Here is a 20650-nt window from a genome sequence, read left to right as displayed (position 1 = left end):
ATTGAGATTCAGTCCCATATCATTGTGCTGTCTTTCTCACTGTGTTGTGCTGATTTCAGTACACGTGTTTCTCATCTAATCCTCCTAACAACCTTATAAATTAAGGATAGCCTTCATTCCGCACCCCCCCCCCCCCCCCCCGCCAAACTGTGTGTCCTTTGATCAGTTTTACTGAGGTATAGTTTACAAAAAGCATGCCCACTTTTTAAAAGTGGGCAGTTCAGTGAGTAAGAACACAGTTATACATAATTATGAACCGCTGCTGCAATCCATCTTCCCAGAAAGTTCCCTTGTACTTCTTTCCAGTCCTTCCCCTCCAACTAAGGTAACTCTCTTTTGATATTTCCACCTGGGGTTAGTTTTGCATGTTCTAAAACTTGATATAAATGGAATCATTCAGAATGTATTCTTTTGCATCCAGCTTCTTTTTCTGAGCAGACTGTCTGAGATATCTATTTTATTGTATATTCATTCCTTTGTATTGCTCTCTGTTTTACGATATAGATGTACCAAGATTGGATTATCTTTTCTTTTTGATATTTGAGTTGTTTCCAGTTTGGAGAAATTATGAGTAAAGCCCCATTGAATATTTGTAAATAGGTCTTTGTGTGGAAAAAATTATCTTGGGTAAACAATCTCGCCTTCGTTTTTATGGGTTAGAACAATGGCACCCCACTCCAGTATTCTTGCCTGGAAAATCCCATGGACGAAGGAGCCTGGTAGGCTGCAGTCCATGGGGTCGGGAAGAGTCAGACATGACTGAGCGACTTCACTTTCACTTTTCGCTTTCATGCATTGGAGAAGGAAGTGGCAAGCCACTCCAGTATTCTTGCCTGGAGAATCCCAGGGACGGGGGAGCCTGGTGGGCTGCTGTCTCTGGGGTCGCACAGAGTAGGACACGACTGCAGCGACTTAGCAGCAGCAGCATACCGATATTTGAAGAGGCTGAATAACTTCTCATAGTCACATGACCATTTGGTTGACTCCAGTGCTTGTATACACTTTTTCTACTGTATCACACTTCTCCCTACTTTTCAGAAGTGATGATTATAGGTCAAGTAGTCTTGGAATTCAGATGAAGATCTCTTTCAGCTGGGGATATCAAAATGGGCTTCATAAAGAGGACTTTTTTGAGTTGGTCTTGATGAATTGGTAGGCTTTGAGTATGTATAGAGTGAGAAGAGAGGAACATTTTGAGCAAAGATTCTTTAACATGGGTTTCGTGTGTTAGTAAACAAGTGTTTAGTGAATGCCTCTCAGAAAGCAGACACTGTTCTGTATTCTGAGGCTATAGCAGTAACCAAAGATCATCAAGCCGCTAACTTTCTTGCGGGGAGAGATGGACAGTACACCAAGTAAGTTTAAGTAATGAACGCTCTAGAGAAGCAGTGGGATAGGGAGTGCCAGTAGTGGGAGTCAGAGAAACAGATTGCAATTTTAAAGAAGAGTGCTTTCATAGGCCTCACTGAGAAAGTTACACGTGGGCAAAGATGGAGTCAGTCCTGAGCATTCCCGATGAGGACTTTGAAGTGTAAACCCCTGAGGCAGGAGTGTGTCTGGCATGTTGGGGAACGTACAGAGGCCGTGTCGCTGAGCTGGAAAGAACACCAGAGAAGAGAGGAGGAGGAGACGTGGTCGGAGATGTATGAGGAGTTAGGAAGTTTAGAGTGTGGGGACTTTGACCACTGTGGAGGCTTTGACTTGACTTTTCATGAGACGTAGAGGCATTAGAGAGTTGTGAACAGAGGTGGTGCATTTTTTAAAATGTAACATTTTTATTGAGATATAACCCATATAACCAACAAATCACCCAGTTAAAAAGTGTTTTTTTTAGTATATTCATAAAGTTGTACAATCACCACCATGTTGAATTTTAGAACATTTTCATCATCCCCAAAAGAAATGCTGAACTCATTAGCAGTAACTCCCATTTTACTCTGACTCTATAGCCCTGCTGCTGCTAAGTCGCTTCAGTCGTGTCCAACTCTGTGTGACCCCATAGACGGCAGCCCACCAGGCTCCCCCGTCCCTGGGATTCTCCAGGCAACAACACTGGAGTGGGTTGCCATTTCCTTCTCCAGTGGATGAAAGTGAAAAGTGAAAGTGAAGTTACTCAGCGTTGTCCAACTCATAGCGACCCCATGGACTGCAGCCTACCAGGATCCTCTGTCCATGGGATTTTCCAGGCAAGAGTACTGGAGTGGGTTGCCATTGTGTTCTCTGAACTCTGTAGCCCTAGGCAAGCAATAATCTGTTTTTCTGATTCTACGGATTTGCCTATTTTGGACATTACATATGAGTGGGATTATGTAATGTGTGGTCTTTTATGACCGGCTTCTTTCATTTGGCATCTTGTTTTCAAGATTCATTTATGTGTAGCATGTACAAGCACTTTATTCTTTTTTTAATGGCTGAATAAGATTTCCTTGAATGGATATAGCACATTTTATTTATCCATCAGTTTTTGGACATTTGGGTTGTGTCCACTTTTTGGCTATTAGGAATAACGTTGCTATGAATACTTGTATGTAAGTTTTTGTTTGAACATGTTTTTATTTGCAGTGCTGCATTTAAAAGGGAGTGGATTCACTTGGTGAAGATAAGTGACCAAGACCGTTGTCTCAGAAAGTTGGGTTCCAGTTGCTGCTTATTTTTCTTTGTTCAGCAGCGTTTCTTACAGGATTAAAACACTGTTTCTTGCAATTTCTCTGTTCTCTCTCTTTTTTTTTTAATCTAGTTTCCTAGCTTTGAATGAAGATTTGACCACCATTAAATAGATTCCCTGAAAAGTAGGATCTGTTCTGTGTAGACCCTTCAGTTCAGTTCAGTTGCTCAGTCGTGTCCAACTCTTTGCGACCCTATGAATCGCAGCACGCCAGGCCTCCCTGTCCATCACCAACTCCCGGAGTTCGCTCAGACTCATGTCCATCGAGTCAGTGATGCCATCCAGCCATCTCATGCTCTGTCGTCCCCTTCTCCTCCTGCCCCCAATCCCTCCCAGCATCAGAGTCTTTTCCAATGAGTCAAGTCTCCTCATGAGGTGGCCAAAGTACTGGAGTTTCAGCTTTAGCATCATTCCTTCCAAAGAAATCCCGGGCTGATCTCCTTCAGAATTCATTAGTGGGTCATAATTCAGTGAAAACAGTATTTAAATAATGAAATAGAGCAGGAAATATTAGAGTGCATCTCTCACAATAGAGGTAAATGTAACTTCATGAAACTTTGTTTCAATAAGAAGTATGTATTCGTAGATTATAGTAAAAGAAGTTTCAAGCCTACAGATTAGGATATCAGAGACTGTTTATGTAATTAATACTTTTTCTCTTCTATTTAATTATTTTTGGAGAGCATTGAGGTATTGTTCAGCATAAAACATGCTATAGTATAACCAAATGAAATATAAAGGAGTAATGTTTTTGTTGTTGTTGAATATAATGAGAAACTTAATGGGAATGAAATTTTTATCTTTTTATAAACAAATATGATTTTATGACAGTGTTATGGCTAATAGTATGTACTGTATATATATTTTTTATTATAGGAATCATACTGCATGGATTTGTGTGGTAAATGAGCTTCTTGGCATAGAAAGGAATTAAAAAATGATGGTAAGTGATCAGTTTACCTTAAACATTAACCTTAGTTTTTTTAGCCTCCTTCTACCTTCTTTCCTTCCTTCCCGTTTTTCATTCATCTTCCTTTTTGATGTAATATTTGTTACCTATAAGATACTCTATGGAACATGTGTTATAAAGCACAGCAGTTAAGGTAACTAACAGTGAGTGTACTGTTCAACCCTAGAGGCATAGACTCTCACTCTTAACATTTGTATGACCTAGGGCAAGAATACAGATGGAAGGAAGTTAGCTTTTTTCTTAATGTCTTAATCTTAAAAAGTTATAAATTAGTTTATGTCAGCAGCTTGACCTACTTTCCTACCCAGGGCTCAGCCAGGTCTTAAAGGAGAAATGCTCTCCCTGGGGTTGGCAGGGTGGAAGTTGGGCCAGGATGGTCTCTGAATCTCAGATGGGCACTAATGTGGTGAAACTCCCCAGAAACCCTGGGCAGATGAGTTCTACTTTTTAAACTCAAGATTTATAGGCAGTTCTAAGTATCTACTCAAACTATCTCACTCAAACCCAAGAGGAGGAGGAAATGCAGTTTATGGGATAATCCAGGTGCCTAGAGACTTCTTTAGGAAATGGGGGGTGGCCATTTTTAAGTAAAATTAGATATTTTTATCTTGGTTTCCCAGCACAGAGGCTGTGGTTTGCCTTCTTCCTTCTCTTCCTCATTGTTCGCTCTTAGGGTGGGGAGGCCTCAGTTCAGTGTGTGAATCCCTCTGGATTAATTCCTATATACTCAGTTACTTGCTATCTTTTTGTTTTGACTTTTTTGATGTTTTGATATTTTGATAGGTGTAATCTTCTAAAGTGTAGGACTTAGGGCAGGAGCCTCCTCTTTTGGGTGTAAATGTAGGATTATATTTACTTATATTTTCCTTTCCTATCTCATCCTAGCCCATTCCACACTCCAGTTCCTTTTATATCTTAAAGACATAAATAATAAGTTCTGAGTTTTAAATTTTTAAAATCTGTCATTTGAGATAATTTTTCTTCTGCCTTTTATATTCTGAAAATTTCTTACAGTGAGGGCCGTTCAGTCCTAAGCTCTGTTTTTGTTTGTCTGAATCTTTTTTCCTGCCCTGATTTTCAAAGACGGTGTTGCTGAATGTAGAAGTCTAGATGAAGAAAATTTTCTCTCAGTATTCTGAAAGCATTTATTCCACTGTTTCAGCCTCTTTTTAGTCTTTCAGAAAGTTGTGTGCTTTATTTGTTTAAGGCTGTGCTGCGTCTTCGTTGCTGCACGGGCTTTCCTCTGGCTGCGGACAGTGGGCGCTGCTCTCTAGCTGCGGCGTGCAGGCCTCTCGTCGCTTCTCTGCGGTGGAGCTCAGGCTCCAGGACGCATGGACTTACGTAGCTGTGGAACAGGGGCTCAGTTGCTCTACAGCATGTGGGATTTTCCTGGATCAGGGATCGAACCTATGTCTCCTGCATTGGCAGGCGGGTTCTTTACCACTGTGCCACCAGGGAAGCCTCTCTTTTTGATTTGTTTTGTTTTAATATTATATACAATGTTTCATGCTTGCTTGCTAAGTCAATTTAGTCGTGTCCTACTCTTTGTGACCCTATGGACTGCACGCTGCCAGGCTCCTCTGTCCATGAAAATTTTCCAGGCAATACTAGAATGGATTGCCATGCCCTCCTTCAGGGGCTCTCCCTGACCCAGGGATCGAACCCACATCTCATTGTTTCCTGGGTTGGCAGGTGGGTTCTTTACCACTATACAATGTTTATGTGGTTCAGAATGCAAACTCTTTTTTTTCTTAATATATACATTTTGTTGAAGTATAGTTGACATACAGTGTTTCAGGTACACAGCAAGGTGATTCTGTTATATACATACTATATTTCAAATTATTTTCGGTTATAGGTTATTGCAAGATATTGGCTGTAGTTCCCTTTTATATAGTAACCCTTTCTTGTGTATCTATTTTTTAAATTAGATATCTAGTATTCTGTTCATACTAACTCAAGCAGGTAGAATCAAAATGTCATAAATTTTTTAGCTAGGCAAAAAGTCATACGTTTTCTAAAATATATAATTATACATACTATTTATGTATTTATGTGTAAAGGCTTTTCTGCTATGCTTGATAAAGTCTTGAGAAAGAATAAAAAAAAGAGAGAAATTGGAAAACAAACTAAATGAAATGGGAGCACTGAATATGAAAGAAAAAAATGAAACAGACTAGATAAAAGTAAAAGATCATCATATAGTCCAGTTTTTAAATATGGTTGCTCATTAGAAACACATCTGGAACTTTGTAGAAAAATAGCAATACCTGGGTATTTGTATTTTTCAAAAAATTCCAAGGTAATTCTGGTATGTATCTTGATTTTAAACAGTGATTAGAAGTTTTTCTATTAAATGGTAGCTTTAGTGATATAGAATTCCATTATTTTCTGTTGACTGATCATGATACAATGCTATTAAGTGAGTAATAGTTATATAATTATAATAGTAAAACTTTTTTTTATTTTTTAAAATTTAAATTTATTTAATTGAAGGCTAATTACTTTACAATATTGTATTGGTTTTGCCATACATCAACATGAATCTGCCACGGGTGTACACGTGTTCTCCATCCTGAACTGCCCTCCCTCCTCCCTCCCCGTACCATCCCTCTGGGTCATCCCAGTGCACCAGACCCGAGCATCCTGTATCCTGCATCGAACCTGGACTGGCAATTCGTTTCTTATATGATATTATACATGTTTCAGTGCCATTCCCCCAAATCATCCAAATAAAAGATAATTATATTTGTAAGTTACAATGAAAACATGATTGACTAACAATATAAAATAATTACATACAATTTGAGGGGGTAAGTAGAGTGATGTGGTTAAATGGAAGTACATACATGCACAGGTTTTTATCCACCCAGCCAGTCTAGGTCACTTGTCCATTCTTCTGGCATGTAATCTGTTTGCACTTAAGGTAATTATCCATATGTATGATCTTATTCCCACTCTTAATTGTTTTAGGTTTATTTTGTGTAGGTCTTTTCCTTCTCTTGTGTTTCCTGCCTGAAGAAGGAACTTTATGCCTAGAGAGTTTCCTTTAGCATTTGTTGTAAAGCAGATTGGTGGTGCTATTCATAACTTAAAAGTTAGCTATTCATGACTTTTGTTTGTCTGGAAAGCTTTTGATTTCTTCATCAGTCTTAACAGAGTCTTGCTGGGTGAAGTATTCTTGGTTGTAGTTCTTCCCTTTCATCACTTTAAATATATTGTGCCAATCCCTTCTGGCTTGTAGAGTTTCTCTTGAGAAGTCAGCTGATAACCTGATGGGAGTCCCTTATATGTTATTTGTCATTTTTCCCTTTTTGCTTTTAATATTTTATCTTTGTCTTTAATTTTTGTCAGTTTGATTACTGTGTGTCTTGGTGTGTTCCTCCTTGGGTTTATCCTGCCTGGCACTCTGCTTCCTGGACTTAGTTGAGTATTTCCTTTCCCATGATACGGATTTTTTCAGCTATTATATTTTCAAATATTTTCTCAGGTCCTTTCTCCCTCTCTTCTCCTTCTGGGACCGCTATAATGTGAACGTTGGTGCGTTTAATGTTGTCTCATAGGTCTCTTAGGCTGTCTTCGTTTTTTTTTTTCTCTTCATTCTGTTTTCTATATTCTGTTCTGCGGCACTGATTTCCACCATCTGTCCTCAGGTCACTTGTCCGTTCTTCTGGCTCAGTTGTTCCGCTATTAATTCCTTAGTCTAGTGTGTGGTTCCTATCTGGTTGCTTGTTATTTAGTTCTTCTAGGTCTTCGGTAAATGTTTATTAAATCTCCGTTCTATTTCTGATATCCTTGATCATCTTCACTGCAATTATTCTGAATTCTTTTTCTGGAAGGTTGCCTATCTCCGCTTCGTTTGGTGGTTTTTCTGGGGGTTTATCTTGTCCCTTCATCTGGGACATAACTCTGCTTTTTCATCCTAATGATTAACTTCCTGTAATGTAGTTTTTGTTCTAGCTGCTGTGGGATTGTGGTTCTTCTTCCGTCTTCTCTCTGCCCTCTGGTGGATGAGGCTAAGAGCTTGTGTAAGCTTCCTGATGGGAAGGTTGTTGTTTCTGTTGTTCAGTTGCCAAGTTGCATCTGACTCTTTTTAGCCCCATGGACTGAAGCACACTAGGCTTCCCTGTCCCTCACCTTCTCCCAGAGTTTGTCCAAGTTCATGTCCATTGAATTGGTGATACCATCCAACTATCTCATTCTCTTGTCACGCCCTTCTTCTCCTGCCCTCAGTCTTTCCCAGCAGCAAGGTCTTTTCCAATGAGTCGGCTCTTTACATCAGTTGGCCAAAGTATTGGAGCTGGAGCTTCAGCCTCAGCATCAGTGGTAATGAGTATTTAGGGTTGATTTTCTTTAATATTGACTGGTTTGATTGCCTTGCAATCCAGGGGACTCTCAAGAGTCTTCTCCAGCACCACAGTTCAAAAGCATCAATTCTTCTGCACTCTGCCTTCTTTATGGTCCAGCTCTCACATCTGTATATGATTACCGGAAAGACCATGTCCTTGACTATACAGACCTTTGTCGGCAAAGTGATGTCTTTGCTTTTTAATATACTGTCTGCATTTGTCATAGCTTTTCTTGCAAGGAGCAGTTGTCTTCTAATTTCATGGCTGCAGTCACCATCCACAGTGATTTTTGAGCCCAAGAAGAAGAAATCTGCTACTGCTTCCGCCTTTCCCCCTTCTATTTGCCATGAAGTGAGGGGACCGGATGCCATGATCTTAGTTTTTTTAATATTGAGTTTTAAGCTAGCTTTTTCACCCTTTTTCCACTTTCATCAAGAGGCTCTTTAGTTCCTCTCTGCTTTCTGCCATTAAAGTGGTATCATTTGCATATCTGAGATTGTTGATAATTCTCCTGGAAATCTTGATTCCAGCTTGTAACTTATGTAGCCTGGCATTTTGTATGATGAGCTCTGCATGTAAGTCAGATAAACAGGGTGACAATAAACAGCCTTGCTGTATTCCTTTCTCAATTTTCAACCTGTCAGTTGTTCTGTGTAAGGTTCTAACTGTTGCTTCTTGACCAGCATACAGGTTTCTCAGAAGACAGGTAGGATGGTCTGATATTCCCACCTCTCTAAGAGTTTTCCACAGTTTGTTATGATCCATACAGTCAAAGCCTTTAGAATAGTCAGTGAAACAGAGGTAGATATTTTTCTGGAATTTTCTTGCTTTCTCTATGATCCAGCGATTGTTGACAATTTGATCTCTGGTTCCTCTGCCTTTTCTAATCCAGCTTGAAGATCTGGAAGTTTTCAGTTTCACATAATGCTGAAGCCTCACTTGAAGGATTTTGAGCATAACCTTACTAGCATGGGAGATGAGTGTAATTGTCTGGTAGTTTGAACATTCTTTAGTACTGCCCTTCTTGGAAATTGCAGTGAAGATTGACCTTTTCCTGTCTTGTGGCCACTGCTGGATTTTCCAAACTTGCTGACATATCATGATATCATATCATATCATAAAATCTGATAGGATTTTAAACAGCTCTGCTGAAATTCTGTCAACTCCACTAGCTTTATAGGCAGCATTGCTTCCTAAGGCCCACTTGACTTCACACTCCAGGATGTCTGGTTCTGGGTGAGTGACCTCACCACTGTGATTATCTGGTCATTAAGACCTTTTTTGTACAGTTCTTCTGGGTGTTCTTGCCATCTCTTTTGATCTCTTTATGGCACTAGGTGGCACACTGTGACTTTGGATGAAAATACATATATTTCATTTAAATCTCTCGGAAGAAAAGAACCTATATGAAAATACTGTTCGAAATAGACATCTGGAATATTATGGAGTATCTTGAACTCATTTATTGCATTTCAAACCTGATGCTTAAATAGTTTAAAATTTATGTTAAGTTACTACTGAGATTTTTTTTATAAGAATAGGATTATTAAAATTGATCAAAATATGTGAGTTTTTACTGAAAAGAGTTCATTCAGCTTATGTTGCAGAAGGCAGCTGTCCTTTAAGCCAAAAAATGGTTTTCAATCATGTGTTGTAGTAAGATGAGTGTTACAGTGCTTTTCTTTATAAAGTATTGGAATTAAGAATGATGACAGTCCTGAACTGGTGGTTTTTCTTTGAAAGTGTGTATGTGTACTAAGTATAAAAGAACTAACCTCATAATTTGTAGTAGAACTGAAATGTTTATAGAGTAAGAAAATACTAGGGCTATAAGTATGAAGTCAGTCACCAGCCTATAGGTGACATTTTAAAACATGTGGATAATGTGAAGAAATGAAAATAAATGTTTTCAGTGGCTGCTAAAGTCATTAGGTGAAAGGTTGATAGAGAAATGTTTAGATTTCAAGTTTCCTGGTACTACAACATTGTTATCTTGTAGTCATTTTAGTTCTGAGAAACCCACTATTTTATGAAGTGCATTGTCTCTCAAATCTAATCCCTTTAATCTCTTTGTCACTTCCACTATATAATCATAAGGGATTTGATTTAGGTCATACCTGAATGGCCTAGTGATTTTCCCTACTTTCTTCACTTTAAGTCTGAATTTTGCAATAAGGAGCTCATGATCTGAGCCATAGCTAGCCCCAGGTCTTGATTTTGCTGACTGTATAGAGCTTCTCCATTTTTGGCTGCATGGAATATAATCAATCTGAGTTTTTGGTATTGACCATTTGGGGTCCATGTGGGAAATCATTTCTTGTATTGTTGGAAGAGGGTGTTTGCTCTGACCAGTGTGTTCTCTTGGCATAACTCTGTTAGCCTTTGCCCTTCTTTCTTTTGTACTCCAAGGCCAAACTTGCCTGTTACTCCAGGTATCTCTCAACTTCCTACTTTAGCATTCTAATCCCCTCTGATGAAAAGGACATCTTTTTCTTGGTGTTAGTCCTAAAAGGTCTTGTAGGTCTTCATAGAACCACATGGTACCCCAATAAAAACTGAACTATTAGAAAAGATGCAGGCAGTAAATGCTGGGGAGGAAGCCAATAAATGTACATTGTAGGGTGGCAGAATAGAAGAGAAAATGTTATATAAATGCCCTGAATTAGGAAGGAGCTTGGTGGCTATAGGGAACTGATTAAATGTCAGTGGAGTTGGAGCATGGCAAACGGGAAGAGTAATGGAAGATGAGGCTAGAGAGGTAAATAGAGGCTGGCTTGTGCTTTTAGATAATGCCAGATTTCTTAAGTGGTTGTGTATTAGTTTAACTTTCTGTCAGCAGTGCAAGCAGTTGCCCAACTCCTTGCCATCACATGGTGTTGTCATTTATTTAAAAATGTTTTAATAGTTTCAGTGCTTACTTTTGAGTACCTTTTTATGTGATAGTTGGTTATTTATATGTCTTTTGTGAGTGCCTATTCAATTTTCATTTTCTTGTTGGGTTATCTTTCTTTTTCTAATTGATTTAAGGATTTCTTTATTCTGGGTATAAGACCTTTGTTACTTTTACACATATATCTTCTTTGTGGCTTGCTTTTTTATTCTTTTAATGATGTCTTTTTAATATAAGAATGTGTTCTTAATTCCAGTGAAGTTCAATTCATCATTTTTTTCCTGTATGATTAGTGCTGTTTTATATCCTGATTAAGACTTTTTTCTATACCTGAAGATCATGAAAATATCATCCTTTATTATCATTATTTTTAGGACCTTTTATTTTCCTGTCATTTCAGATTTAAGAAAGGTTGCAAGAGGAGTACAGATAATTCTTTGATATTCTTTCACTAACTTTACCAATTGCTAATTTTGTCTCTTTTCCTTTCTCATATTCTCTCTTTTATTTTATATGTGTATGTGTATATAAAACATACATGCATACACACACATATAAAATCACATATAGGGAATTCCCTGGTGGTCCTGTGCTTAGGACTCTGTGCTTCCACTGTAAGGGGCCTAGGTTCCATCCCTGCTTGGGGAACTAGGATCCCACATGCTGCATGGTATGGCCAAAAAGAAAAACACCTATACAGACAAAGACATATGCATATGTAGCTACACACATGTACAGTTGTTTGTAGACACATCCCTGCATCAAGCAGATCTCCTGGAGAGGGGAATGGCTTCCCACTCTAGTACTGTTGTCTGGAGAATTCCATTGATAGAGGAGCTTGACGGGTTAAAGCCTTTGGGGTTGCAAAGAGTCAGACATAACTGAGCGACTAACTCTTTCACTTTTTCATAAATACATGCATATTACTCTTCCATGAACCACTTAAGAATATTTTGATGTTGAGGAGACAGCAGTGAGCAGTGGTGTGAAGAGATCTTAGTTCCCTGCCCAGGAATTGAACCTGGGTAGCCTGGGTGAGCGATTTTACTTTCACTTTTCACTTTCATGCATTGGAGAAGGAAATGGCAACCCACTCCAGTGTTCTTGCCTGGAGAATCCCAGGGATGGTGGAGCCTGGTGGGCTGCTGTCTGTGGGGTCACACAGAGTCTGACATGACTGAAGCGACTTAGCAGCAGCAGCAGCAGCAGCCTGGGTGAACTCAAGGGACATGAGTTTGAGCAAACTCTGGGACATAATGAAGGACAGGGAATCCTAGCATGATGCGATACATGGGGTCATAGAGAGTCGGATATGACTTAGCAACTGAACAATAACAACAGCCTGGGTGAAAACCAGGAATCGTATCTACTAGACCACCTGTAGGGCTAAAGCAAAGTTGCTTTGGCTCTTGCGCCCGTTGAAAAATGAATTTCTCAAGAAGGTAAAAGCTATAAAAATAGGTACAGAGTTTATTATTAGAGACGTAGCACAGCAAATGGGAGGGCACACAGAGAAACAGTTTATTTCAGATAGAAGCAAGGCAGAGGCATACACCCAGAGAGAAAGGATGTGGGTGTCCTGCCTGCGAGGAGGAGCTCACCGAGGGGTGAGTCAAATCACTTACCCAGGCAGTTCTTTCAGGTCTGTTTTGAAGAATGTCATTTGATTTGGGTCATATTTTCTTCTTATAGACTCAGATTTTGTGTTTTTGGCAGAATATCACGCGAATGGTGGTGTATCCTTCTCAGTATATCACATCAGGAAGCATATGATGTCAGTTTGTCCTACTATTGATCATGTGGACTCTGATCACTTGGTTAATATAGGGTGTTGTCAGGTTTTTCTCATTGAAGTTTGCTTTGTCTTTTGAAGTGAAAGTGAAGTCGCTCAGTCGTGTCTGACTCTTTGCGACCTCATGGACTGTAGCGACGGTAGCCTATCAGGTTGTTCCATCCATGGGATTTTCCAGGCGAGAGTGCTGGAGTGGATTACCATTTCCTTCTCCAGGGGATCTTCCCCAGGAATTGAACCCAGGTCTCCCGCATTGCAGGCAGATGCTTTACCATTTGAGCCAAGTAGTATGTTATTTGTTGAGAGAGACTTTGAGGCCTTGTAAATATCCTGCAACTCATCAAACCATCTACCCACTAGTTTTAGCATTCACTGATGATAATAATTATTAATTATCTACATGCCTATCTATCTGTCTGCCTGTCTTTCAGGCTTCTTGGATTTTTTATTTTATTTAATATTACATTCTACTACTGCCATTTATTTTGATGCTCACATTGTCCTTGACTTAGCTGGTGGAAGTTCCTTCACACCGGCTCTTGTATCTTTTCATATGCTTCTATTATTGTTTGGGTCCTTCTATACTTTCTAGTCTAACAAGCTATTCTAGATTCATCTTATAATTTCCCTCTCCTTCTTTTTCTCACCTTATTACATGGACTAGGAACTTCAGTATCATGATGATGGAAGTGGTGATTGTAGGCATCCTGTCTCTTTCAAGATTGTATCATTTAATATGATATTTGCTGAAATTTGTGAAAAATTTTTATCATAAATGGGTATCCAGGTTTATCACATGCTTTTTTCATCTGTTGAAAAGAATATCAAACTCTTCTCCTTTATTTAGTTAATATGATGAATTGCATTCATTGATTAAAAAATGTTAAATCAGCCTTGCTTCCTGAAATAAAATCAACTTGGTTGTGATGTTTTCACTGGATTCAGTTTGCAGATGTGTGTGTGTGTGTGTGTGTGTGTGTGTGTAGGTATATGTAATGTAAAAGTTCACATTGTTACTTTTGAAGGAGTTTGAACTGCTTATTTCCTTTTCTTGTCCTCTTAGGTTCTAATATTCAGGGTCATGAGTCACTCTGTGACTTGAGATTTGAGCCTTCATGTTTGTCTTTGGAAGAATGTAGTATAATTTCTCCTTCAGTGATTAAGGGAATTCACCAGTGAAACTCATTTAAGCCTGGATTTTCTTTTATGGAATTTCTTCAGTAAATATTTCTTCAGTATTTAAAAATTTTAAATTTCTTTAGTAAATACTCAGATTTTTCCATTTCCTTTTGTGCCAAAGAAAGAAAGAAAGATAGCACTAAGTCGTGTCCAACTCTTGAGATCCCACGAACTGCAGCCTGCCAGGCTCCTTTGTCCATGAGATTCTCCAGGCAAGAATACTGGAGTGGGTTGCCATTTCCTTCTCCAGGGGATCTTCCCAACCCAGGAATTGAACCCAGAGCTCCCTCATTGCAGGCAGATGCTTTACCGACTGAGCTACACAGGAAGCCCCAAGATTTTATGCCAAGATTTGGTTAAATTGTGTTTTTCAAGGAATTTGTGCAAATTATAAAAATTTTCAAATTCATATTTTATTTATAACATTCTTTTATCTTTCTGATGTCTAGAGGCTCTAGAATCTTAGTGATCTTCCTTTTTGTTTTTGGTATTGATAATTGTTGCCTTCTTTCTTCTCTTTGCTTCATCAGTCTTGCTAAGAGGCATATGCATTTCTTGGTAAACATTCTAAACACTTGCTTTCTTAGGTAATATACTGTTAAGAGTCAAACTTAAAAACTTTCCCTCAAGACTGATGTGTATACTTTTTATTGAAACATTTAGTATTTGAACATTCCTCTGTAAAATCTCCTTATGGCACTAGGTGGCACACTGTGACTTTGGATGAAAATACATATATTTTGTTTAAATCTCTTGGAAGAAAAGAACCTATATGAAAATACTGTTTGAAATAGACATCTGGAATATTATGGAGTATCTTGGACTCATTTATTGCATTTCAAACCCTGATACTTAAATTAAAAAGTTTAAAATTATATTAAGTTACTACTGAGATTTTTAAAATAATAGATTACTAAAATTGATAAAAATATATGAGTTTTTACTGAAAAGAGCTCATTCAGCTTATGTTGCAGAAGGCAGGTGTCCTTTAAGCTGAAAAATGGTTTTCAATCGTGTGTTGTAGTAAGATGAGTGTTATAATGTTTTTCTTTATAAAGTATTGGAATTAAGAATGATGACAGTCCTGAACTGGTGAGTTTTTCTTCGAATGTGTATATGTGTACTAAGTATAAAAGAACTAACCTCATAATTTGTAGTAGAACTGAAATGTTTATAGAATAAGAAAATACTAAATTTCAAGTTTTCTGGTACTAAACGTTGCTATCTTGTGGTCATTTTAGTTCTGAGAAACTCACTATGTTATGAAGACTCTTGAGTTATAAAGAATATGATAGTAAATTTTATGATCTGATATATAGCTATGCATATTTACCTATACAGTTTTCTTTGACTGCATAAGAGAATTATCTGAAAAAGAGATGAAAAGTAGGTGACCTACTGACATATAGTCATCTGGCCTGAAAAGAATAGTGATACTTCTTGGTTAAAACAATGCTTAGATAATCTAAATGATAAATGCCAACCTAAGTTATATAAAGCTAATAATCATTGGGAGATGTCTTTAAGCAAAAGGAAGCGATTTTATGATATTACATTGATTGGAAAATATGGGAATAGAAAAGCGATGATTCAAGTGTTTTGCACAGAATGGAGCTGGAACATTGTTCACGAACTAATGAGTTTCAGTGAAAGCTTATGAGTCATATAAGTAGATGTCATGTGTATATCCAGGGTAAGGTCAGAGTAATGAAGAAATGTGAATACAGGTGTTTATTTTAAAAATATCAAAAGTTAAGTTCTGGAGAGGAAAATTTGGGTTAACTTTATAATACAGTATTAGAGTGGAAGGGAACAGTCTTTGTTTTCCTAATAGTTTGAGCTAGTTGTTTCATTTATGTATTTTGAAATTCAGTTCCTGTTACTCACATATTTGTCTTCTTTGATTATTCCCTTTTTCCCTACATATGCAGTTTCACTTTCTGTGGATCATCACCATCGGCATAAAAATACGCTGGCACTCATTTAAAAAACCTCAATTCATTTCTGCTTTCTTCTTTCTCAGTTCACCTTTATTACAATACTCAAAGTTTTTTTTTTTTTTTAATACTTACTGTCTCCATTTTCTTACTCAACATTCTCTTGAACTCTCAAGTTGAGTTTTTGACCCTACTGTTCTACCGAATAGATAGTAATAAGTGACTGATTTATTTATTATAGATTATTTATTTTATCACTGTCTGGACACTGCAGAGCTGCCTATCTTATTGTGCTGTTGCTTCTTTAAAGGTGAACTTTCCGCCCCTCTTCTGTATGCTTTTAAAATTTTCCCTGTGCTTCTGGTTATCATCAGTTTTTCTGTGCTAGTCTCAGCATGGTTTTCTTTGTATTTGTATTTGTCTTGCTTAGAGTTTGTAGAGCTCCTGAAATAATTGAGCTTATATCTCTTGTCAGCTTTATACTATCAAAAGCATTAGTGGAACAGTTGGTGAAATTTAAACAATTACTGTAATTTAGATAATTTGGATCAATGATAATTTTCTGATTTGATAGTCATAGTATAGTTATATGAAGGAGTATCTTTTAGATATATGAAATACACATTGAAGTACTTAAGGGCAAAATGTATCATGATTACAGCTTATTCTCAAATGTAAATTGTTTATTATAGAAGTTGCTTGTGAGCTCCTGCCCTAGCATATAGTGACTTTTTTCTTCTCTCAAAGGCATTTCTGTCGTTCAGTTGCTCAACTGTGTCCTACTCTTTGCAACCCAATGGTCTGAATTACACCAGGCTTCCCTGTCCTTCACCATCTCCTAGAGATTGCTCAAACTCATGTCCATTGAGTTGGTGATGCCATCCAGCCATCTCATCCTCTTTTGTCCCCTTCTCCTCTTGCCTTTGATCTTTCCCAGTCTCAGGCTCTTTTCCAACAAGTTGGCTCTTAGCATCAGGTGACCAAAGTATTAGATTTCAGCTTCAGCATCAGACCTTCCAATGAATATTCAGGGTTGATTTCTTTTAGGATTGACTGGTTTGATCTCCTTGCAGTTCAAGGGACTCTCAAGAATCTTCTCCAGCATCACAATTCAGAAGCATCAATTCTTTGATGCTCAGCCTTCTTTCAGGTCCAGATCTTACATCCATACATAACTACTGGAAAAACAGTAGCTTTGACTATACAGACTTTTGTCGGCAAAGTGATGTCTCTGCTTTTTAAGATGCTGCCTAGGTTGTTATACCTTGTCTTCCAAGGAGCAAGCATCTTTTAATTTCCTGGCTGCAGTCACCGTCCGCAGTGATTTTGGAGCCCAAGAAAATAAAGTCTGTCACTGTTTCCCTTGTTTCCCCATCTAGTTGCCATGAAGTGATGGGACCAGATACCATGACCTTAGTTTTTTGAATGTTGAGTTTTAAGCCAGCTTTTTCACTGTCCTCTTTCACCTTCATCAAGAGGCCCTTTATTCCTCTTGGTTTCTGCCACAATGGTGCTGTTATCTGCATATCTGAGATTGTTGATATTTCTCCTGGCAGTCTTAATTCTGGCTTGTGCTTCATCCAGCCTGGCATTTTGCATGTTGTACTCTGCATGTAAGTTAAATAAGCAGGGTGACCATATAAACCTTGATATACTCCTTTCCCAATTTTCAAAGTCATACTTCTCATTAATAAGTTCCTTTGTTTGAGAATAGTTTGTTGTATTTCTTTCATGTATTTCCCAAATAAGCAAGCAATTAAAATCGACCAGTAGCTGAGGAGAACCCAAAACATAAAGAGTAATGTAAGTGTGTAATGTAACCACACTGAAAGGGTGAAGATGAGAAGAACCAATTTAAGTAATTAAGGAAAATAACAATTTAATGAAGGAAACAACTAATTTAGGTAATTAAGGAAAATACAAAATCTAGTACTTTGGATCCTGTAAGGCTAAAGATAAACCTGTATAGAAATATAATCTTGCTAATAAATGAGTTTCTCACAGATATGGGTTAGCAGTTATGAAACTTTTTTTTATTATTATTTTTTGACTGCACAGCGAAGCTTGTGGGATCTTAGTTCCCTGACCAGGGATTAAACCCAGGCTTTTGACAGTGAAGGGTATTCCCTGGTATCTCAATTGGTAAAAAAAATCTGCCTGCAGTGCAGGAGACCTGGATTCAGTCTCTGGGTCGGGAAGATCCTCTAGAGAAGTAAACGGCTACCCACTCCAGTGTTCTGGCCTGGAAAATCCCATGGTCAGAGGAGCATGACAGGCTACAGTCCATGAGGTTGCAAGAGTCAGACACGACTTAGTGACTAAACCACCCACCTCGGCAGTGAAAGGACAGAGTCCTTACCACTGGACTGGACTGCCAGGGAATCCCCCCTGCCCAACCTTTTTCTAAAACTACATATATATATATATATATATGTGTGTGTATATATATATGAACTGAACAGATAAGTAAATATATTTTAGATGATAAGAGCTGGGTTTCTTACTAATGGAGAAATAAATTACAAGTAAGGAAGGAGGAAGGCTAAAATGAACTTGTGGTGTAGGATTGAAATGAGAGGTTCAATATCTTTCAGTTTCAATATCTCTGTACAGATAAATACAGAAATACAGATTTGTATATTGTGGATTAGTGTGCGTATATATAGTTCCTGTTATCTGTCCTGATTCTGAGGGTTGACTAGGTGGTTTTTCTGCCTGGGGGTGCCTGGGGTGCTGGGATGCCACAGTCATCTGGGGCTTGACTGGGCTGGAATGTCCAGGATGGCTCAGTGGATGTTGTCTGTCAGCTGGGAGTTCAGCTGGGGCTGTCAGCCAGAGTCCTGCCATTATGTGGTATCTCTCCTGGTAACTTTGGCTTCTCATAGCTTGATGGCTGGATTTCTAGAGTGAATATCCCAAGAGGGAGCATTCCAAGAGACCCAGGTGGAGACTGTGAAGCTTCTTATGACCTATTTTCGGAAACTAGCTGTGTCACTTCCGCCTCATTTTACAGGTCAAAAAAGCAGGTCGCAGAGCCAGGTTGTAGGGGAGGGGATCATACAAAGATAGGAACATCAGGAGGAGGAGTTTGTTGAGGGGAAGTGGGGCATCTCTGGAGACTAGGTACCGTACAGGTTAATCCGTATGTTACCTTTTGCTCCTATGGGCTTGGTCCTCTAATGTGGACTGTTATTCTTTGACGACAAGTACACTACCATATGGGCTTCCCTGGTAGCTCCGCTGGTAGAGAATCCACCTGTGGTGCCGGAGACCCCGGTTCGATTCCTGGATTGGCACGATCCCCTGGAGAAGGAAAGAGCAACCCACTCCAGTATTCTTGTCTGGAGAATCCCCATGAACAGAGAAGCCTGGCAGGCTACAGTCCGTGGGGTTGCAAAGAGTAGGACACGACAGAGAGACTAATAAGCACAGCACAGCATCAATTCAGTTCAGTTCAGCCGCTCTGCCGACTCTTCGCAACCCCATGGACTGCAGCACGCCAGGCCTCTCTGTCCATCACCAACTCCCAGAATTTACTCAAACTCATGTCCATTGTGTCAGTGATGCCATCCAGCCATCTCATCCTCTGTCATCATACTACCATATATTTTTGTATTCTTCTCAGTATCTTATACAGTGCTTTGCACGTAGTAATTGCCCAGTAAATGTGTTGTTGCCTAAGGATTCCAAGGATGCTGAGAGTTTAGATTGGCAAGAACCAGAAGAGAAGACAAACACACCATTAATGCTGGACTAGGATTTTGGGTGGACTCAGTAGGGAACTCTCTTCAGAAGGCGGTCAATTGCCCACACGGAGTTGGGGTTGGGCAAGGAGGCTGCATCCTTATGTTCATGGGCATGCTTTAGAGCTCTTTTATTTTCATAGATTCTTGGCTTAGACAAGTGGACTATTTTGGTATAGTGTTCATTTGTGGGAAGGTAATTTGATTTTGGGGCTTTCCCTGTGGCTCAGCTGGTAAAGAATCCACCTGCAATGCAGGAGACCTGGGTTCAATCCCTGGGTTGGGAAGATCCCCTGGAGAAAGGAAAGACTACCCACTCTGGTATTCTGGCCTGGAGAATTCCATGGACTGTATAGTCCATGGGGTTGCAAAGAGTCGGACATGACTGAGCAACAGTTTGGTTTTGGGACTTGGTAATAGGACTTGGCTTCCATTTGCCCAGGGTCTTGGTGCGGCTGAACCTGTAGCCTAGTGTTGTTTCAGCTGTTTGGGACTAGAGAAGCAAGAACACATACACACACACACACACACAACATTGTGTGCAGGAGGGCAGAGTTTTAAATTTTGCAACTTAAATTTGTAAGTTTATAAGAATTATTTGTTTATTATTTAATAATAATTTATTATGTTAATGTTTAGATTCTCAATAACTTAGAGATGAAATTATGCAGTGGAAATTTACAACCGAGTAAAGATTTAGTTTAGCATTATCTGTAAGGAAAAAATAGACATCTTGAAAAACATTTTATGTTGTGGAGAGCTTTCAAAGGAAATATGTAGCATATTTGTAAAAACTATGTCTTAACCTGTTGATACATAATGAGGAGTGGTGCTGAAATGGATACACAGCAGTGTTTGTGCTCCTTAGGACACTTTTTAAAATCTTAGGTGGAATTTATTCTTAAAATGATTTATTTTTGATGTTGTAAAATTCAGTCTTGTAAAATTTTAGAACTGAGAAAGATCTGTGCCTTACTCTTATTTCTGTTTAAGCACCTTTCCAATCCCAAATTAGTTTTAACTGTTTTCTTTCTGAGAAAAGAAGAGTAATGATGAATTTGTTTGCCAACTATATTTTGTATGTTGACTAACAGACTAATGCCATGTTCTCTTATCTGTGCATAG

At 38.6% G+C, this 20650-nt stretch overlaps 1 protein-coding gene across 13 annotated transcripts in view; it reads left to right on the top strand.

Moving 5' to 3' along the window:
* The window catches only part of SCAPER (S-phase cyclin A associated protein in the ER), a 396299-nt gene that overhangs the window by 15111 nt on the left and 360538 nt on the right, over positions 1–20650 (top strand). For all 13 annotated transcript variants that reach the window (XM_060401720.1, XM_060401719.1, XM_042235193.1 and 10 more), the window contains exon 2: positions 3542–3608. In XM_060401720.1, the coding sequence (XP_060257703.1) occupies positions 3603–3608 (6 nt within the window). In that variant the 5' untranslated portion in view covers positions 3542–3602. The remainder of the gene's footprint in view (positions 1–3541; positions 3609–20650) is intronic.

The sequence above is a fragment of the Ovis aries genome, chromosome 18 (assembly GCF_016772045.2).
Source record: "Ovis aries strain OAR_USU_Benz2616 breed Rambouillet chromosome 18, ARS-UI_Ramb_v3.0, whole genome shotgun sequence".
Taxonomy (NCBI): domain Eukaryota; kingdom Metazoa; phylum Chordata; class Mammalia; order Artiodactyla; family Bovidae; genus Ovis; species Ovis aries.
This window is presented reverse-complemented; position numbering and strand designations above follow the sequence as displayed.